Source organism: Eucyclogobius newberryi, unplaced genomic scaffold (assembly GCF_026437365.1).
Source record: "Eucyclogobius newberryi isolate DKJ021-1_F unplaced genomic scaffold, fEucNew1.0.hap1 SCAF_69, whole genome shotgun sequence".
NCBI classification, from domain to species: Eukaryota; Metazoa; Chordata; class Actinopteri; order Gobiiformes; family Gobiidae; genus Eucyclogobius; species Eucyclogobius newberryi.
The window spans coordinates 14,440-20,000 of record NW_027316378.1 but is presented as its reverse complement, the minus strand read 5'-3'; the positions used below and the strand labels follow the sequence as shown (position 1 = coordinate 20,000).

Here is a 5,561-nt window from a genome sequence, read left to right as displayed (position 1 = left end):
TGGTGAGGGGGGGTCTGTGATGGTGAGGGGGGTCTGTGATGATGAGGGGGGTCTCTGATGGTGAGGGGGGTCTCTGATGGTGAGGGGGGGTCTGTGATGATGAGGGGGGTCTGTGATGGTGAGGGGGGGTCTGTGATGGTGAGGGGGGGTCTGTGATGATGAGGGGGGTCTGTGATGGTGAGGGGGGGTCTGTGATGGTGAGGGGGGGTCTGTGATGATGAGGGGGGTCTGTGATGATGAGGGGGGTCTGTGATGGTGAGGGGGGTCTGTGATGTGGAGGGGGGGTCTCTGATGGTGAGGGAGGGTCTGTGATGGTGAGGGGGGGTCTGTGATGGTGAGGGGGGTCTGTGATGATGAGGAGGGTCTGTGATGGTGAGGGGGGGTCTGTGATGATGAGGGGGGTCTGTGATGGTGAGGGGGGGTCTCTGATGGTGAGGGGGGTCTGTGATGATGAGGGGGGTCTGTGATGATGAGGGGGGTCTGTGATGGTGAGGGGGGTCTGTGATGTGGAGGGGGGGTCTCTGATGGTGAGGGAGGGTCTGTGATGGTGAGGGGGGGTCTGTGATGGTGAGGGGGGTCTGTGATGGTGAGGGGGGGTCTGAGATGTGGAGGGGGGGTCTCTGATGGTGAGGGGGGGTCTGAGATGTGGAGGGGGGGTCTGTGATGATGAGGGGGGTCTGTGATGGTGAGGGGGGGTCTGAGATGTGGAGGGGGGGTCTCTGATGATGAGGGGGGTCTGTGATGATGAGGGGGGGTCTGTGATGGTGAGGGGGGGTCTGTGATGATGAGGGGGGGTCTCTGATGGTGAGGGGGGGTCTGTGATGATGAGGGGGGGTCTGTGATGACGAGGGGGGGTCTGTGATGGTGAGGGAGGGTCTGTGATGGTGAGGGGGGGTCTGTGATGATGAGGGGGGGTCTCTGATGGTGAGGGGGGGTCTGTGATGATGAGGGGGGGTCTGTGATGGTGAGGCGGGTCTGTGATGATGAGGGGGGGTCTGTGATGGTGAGGGGGGGTCTGTGATGGTGAGGGGGGGTCTCTGATGGTGAGGGGGGGTCTGTGATGATGAGGGGGGGTCTGTGATGATGAGGCGGGTCTGTGATGATGAGGGGGGGTCTGTGATGGTGAGGGGGGGTCTGTGATGGTGAGGGGGGGTCTGTGATGATGAGGGGGGGTCTGTGATGATGAGGGGTCTGTGATGGTGAGGGAGGGTCTGTGATGGTGAGGGGGGGTCTGTGATGATGAGGGGGGGTCTCTGATGGTGAGGGGGGGTCTGTGATGATGAGGGGGGGTCTGTGATGGTGAGGGGGGGTCTGTGATGATGAGGCGGGTCTGTGATGATGAGGGGGGTCTGTGATGATGAGGGGGGGTCTCTGATGGTGAGGGGGGGTCTGTGATGATGAGGGAGGGTCTGTGATGGTGAGGGGGGGTCTGTGATGGTGAGGGGGGTCTGTGATGGTGAGGGGGGGTCTGAGATGTGGAGGGGGGGTCTCTGATGGTGAGGGGGGGTCTGAGATGTGGAGGGGGGGTCTGTGATGATGAGGCGGGTCTGTGATGATGAGAGGGGGTCTGTGATGATGAGGGGGGGTCTGTGATGATGAGGGGGGTCTGTGATGGTGAGGGGGGGTCTGTGATGATGAGGGGGGGTCTGTGATGATGAGGGGGGTCTGTGATGGTGAGGGGGGGTCTCTGATGGTGAGGGGGGTCTGTGATGATGAGGAGGGTCTGTGATGATGAGGGGGGTCTGTGATGGTGAGGGGGGTCTGTGATGTGGAGGGGGGGTCTCTGATGGTGAGGGAGGGTCTGTGATGGTGAGGGGGGGTCTGTGATGGTGAGGGGGGTCTGTGATGGTGAGGGGGGGTCTGAGATGTGGAGGGGGGGTCTCTGATGGTGAGGGGGGGTCTGAGATGTGGAGGGGGGGTCTGTGATGATGAGGGGGGTCTGTGATGGTGAGGGGGGGTCTGAGATGTGGAGGGGGGGTCTCTGATGATGAGGGGGGTCTGTGATGATGAGGGGGGGTCTGTGATGGTGAGGGGGGGTCTGTGATGATGAGGGGGGGTCTCTGATGGTGAGGGGGGGTCTGTGATGATGAGGGGGGGTCTCTGATGGTGAGGGGGGGTCTGTGATGATGAGGGGGGGTCTGTGATGGTGAGGGGGGGTCTGTGATGATGAGGGGGGTCTGTGATGGTGAGGGGGGGTCTGTGATGGTGAGGGGGGTCTGTGATGATGAGGGGGGTCTCTGATGGTGAGGGGGGTCTCTGATGGTGAGGGGGGGTCTGTGATGATGAGGGGGGTCTGTGATGGTGAGGGGGGGTCTGTGATGGTGAGGGGGGGTCTGTGATGATGAGGGGGGTCTGTGATGGTGAGGGGGGGTCTGTGATGGTGAGGGGGGGTCTGTGATGATGAGGTGGGGTCTGTGATGGTGAGGGGGGTCTGTGATGATGAGAGGGGGTCTGTGATGATGAGGGGGGGTCTGTGATGATGAGGGGGGTCTGTGATGGTGAGGGGGGGTCTGTGATGATGAGGGGGGGTCTGTGATGATGAGGGGGGTCTGTGATGGTGAGGGGGGGTCTCTGATGGTGAGGGGGGTCTGTGATGATGAGGGGGGTCTGTGATGATGAGGGGGGTCTGTGATGGTGAGGGGGGTCTGTGATGTGGAGGGGGGGTCTCTGATGGTGAGGGAGGGTCTGTGATGGTGAGGGGGGGTCTGTGATGGTGAGGGGGGTCTGTGATGGTGAGGGGGGGTCTGAGATGTGGAGGGGGGGTCTCTGATGGTGAGGGGGGGTCTGAGATGTGGAGGGGGGGTCTGTGATGATGAGGGGGGTCTGTGATGGTGAGGGGGGGTCTGAGATGTGGAGGGGGGGTCTCTGATGATGAGGGGGGTCTGTGATGATGAGGGGGGGTCTGTGATGGTGAGGGGGGGTCTGTGATGATGAGGGGGGGTCTCTGATGGTGAGGGGGGGTCTGTGATGATGAGGGGGGGGTCTGTGATGACGAGGGGGGGTCTGTGATGGTGAGGGAGGGTCTGTGATGGTGAGGGGGGGTCTGTGATGATGAGGGGGGGTCTCTGATGGTGAGGGGGGGTCTGTGATGATGAGGGGGGGTCTGTGATGGTGAGGCGGGTCTGTGATGATGAGGGGGGGTCTGTGATGGTGAGGGGGGGTCTGTGATGGTGAGGGGGGGTCTCTGATGGTGAGGGGGGGTCTGTGATGATGAGGGGGGGTCTGTGATGATGAGGCGGGTCTGTGATGATGAGGGGGGGTCTGTGATGGTGAGGGGGGGTCTGTGATGGTGAGGGGGGGTCTGTGATGATGAGGGGGGGTCTGTGATGATGAGGGGTCTGTGATGGTGAGGGAGGGTCTGTGATGGTGAGGGGGGGTCTGTGATGATGAGGGGGGGTCTCTGATGGTGAGGGGGGGTCTGTGATGATGAGGGGGGGTCTGTGATGGTGAGGGGGGGTCTGTGATGATGAGGCGGGTCTGTGATGATGAGGGGGGGTCTGTGATGGTGAGGGGGGGTCTGTGATGATGAGGCGGGTCTGTGATGATGAGGGGGGGTCTGTGATGGTGAGGGGGGGTCTGTGATGATGAGGCGGGTCTGTGATGGTGAGGGGGGTCTGTGATGATGAGGGGGGGTCTCTGATGGTGAGGGGGGGTCTGTGACTATGAGGGGGGGTCTGTGATTGTGAGGGGGGGTCTGTGTCTTCTGGGCGTTGAACTCTAGGTTGTTACAGCTGCACCAGCCGCTCCACCTCGATGAGGGTGGTGTCGTCATGGTGATGAGGGTGGTGTCGTCATAGTGATGAGGGTGGTGTCGTCATGGTGATGAGGGTAGTGTCGTCATGGTGATGAGGGTGGTGTTGTCATGTTGATTAGGGTGGTGTTGTCATGGTGATGAGGGTGGTGTCGTCATGGTGATGAGGGTGGTGTCGTCATGGTGATGAGGGTGGTGTCATTATGGGGATGAGGGTGGTGTCGTCATGGTGATGAGGGTAGTGTCGTCATGGTGATGAGGGTGGTGTCGTCATGGTGATGAAGGTAGTGTTGTCATGGTGATGAGGGTGGTGTCGTCGTGGCTGGAGGTGCAGCAGTTTGTCACAGGGAGAAGAGCAGAGGGGAAAGTACACAGCCCTGTGGAGCTCTTGTGCTGATGGTCCCAGTGTCTGAGACATTCTTCCCCAGCCGCACACACTGACTCCATCAGGAAGTCAGTGCTCCCCCTGCAGGTGGAGTCAGGGCTCCCCCTGCGGGTGGAGTCAGGAGGTGGTGTTGATGCAGAGTTGAAGTCCACAGATCCTGGTGTAGGTTTCCGAGGAGTCCAGGTGCTGCAGGTGAAGTGGAGAGCCAGGTTGATGGTGTCGTCCACAGACCTGTTGGTTCTGTAGGAGAACTGCAGGGGTCCAGCAGGGGGTCCATCAGGGGGTCCAGCAGGGGGTCCAGCAGGGGATCCAGCAGGGGGTCCAGCAGGGGGTCCAGCAGGGGGTCCATCAGGGGGTCCATCAGGGGTCCATCAGGGGGTCCATCAGGGGTCCATCAGGGGGTCCAGCAGGGGGTCCAGCAGGGGGTCCATCAGGGGTCCATCAGGGGGTCCAGCAGGAGGGGTCCAGCAGGGGGGGTCCAGCAGGGGGCAGGTGAGGGACTTGAGGTCGGGGAGGACCTTCATGAAGTCCAGTGATCTTCTTGGGGAAAATGATCATCTTCTTTGTTCTCAAAGGGTTTGTAAATATGGTGCAGGAGGATTCCTCGGATCCAGCTCTGTTGTGTATCATGTGTACTTTGTGTACTTTGTGTATCATGTGTACTTTGTGTATCATGTGTACTTTGTGTACTTTGTGTACTTTGTGTATCATGTGTACTTTGTGTATCATGTGTACTTTGTGTATCATGTGTACTTTGTGTACTTTGTGTACTTTGTGTATCATGTGTACTTTGTGTAGTTTGTGTATCATGTGTACTTTGTGTACTTTGTGTACTTTGTGTATCATGTGTACTTTGTGTAGTTTGTGTATCATGTGTACTTTGTGTACTTTGTGTACTTTGTGTATCATGTGTACTTTGTGTAGTTTGTGTATCATGTGTACTTTGTGTACTTTGTGTACTTTGTGTACTTTGTGTATCATGTGTACTTTGTGTACTTTGTGTATCATGTGTACTTTGTGTACTTTGTGTATCATGTGTACCTTGTGTGCTTTGTGTCAGATGCAGTGGCCGTTGCCGTGGCACCCGACCATCGTTGACGTGCAGATGTTCGTCGTTGGATCTGTGGCTGTTCTGGCCGTTCCTGGAGAAATGACGTGAGAAACAAACGAGGCTAAAGTGAAAGTAAAAGAGAAAAAGAGCTTGAACTCATCTTTATTTAAAACAATGAACAAAGATCCACATGAACACGGCTCGTTCAAACTCATCAACTTTATTGACACAGAAGAACAAACAGAACTTTATTCATAAATACAAACAATACTCACAACAATAAACATGAGGAAATACTTTTGTTACAGTTTCTAGAGTCAAATATTGAAACTTCTGAACTTTGCAGTTTGTGGTAAATCGTAAAAGTTAGAAAA

General features: G+C 57.5%; 1 protein-coding gene across 1 annotated transcript in view; it reads left to right on the top strand.

The window, feature by feature from the left end:
• The window catches only part of asah2 (N-acylsphingosine amidohydrolase 2), a 45,022-nt gene extending 39,727 nt beyond the window's left edge, over positions 1-5,295 (top strand). Inside the window, exon 13 of the mRNA XM_072434353.1 lies at positions 5,197-5,295. Coding sequence (XP_072290454.1) covers positions 5,197-5,295 — 99 coding nt within the window. The remainder of the gene's footprint in view (positions 1-5,196) is intronic.
• The last annotated feature ends 266 nt before the right edge of the window (positions 5,296-5,561 follow it).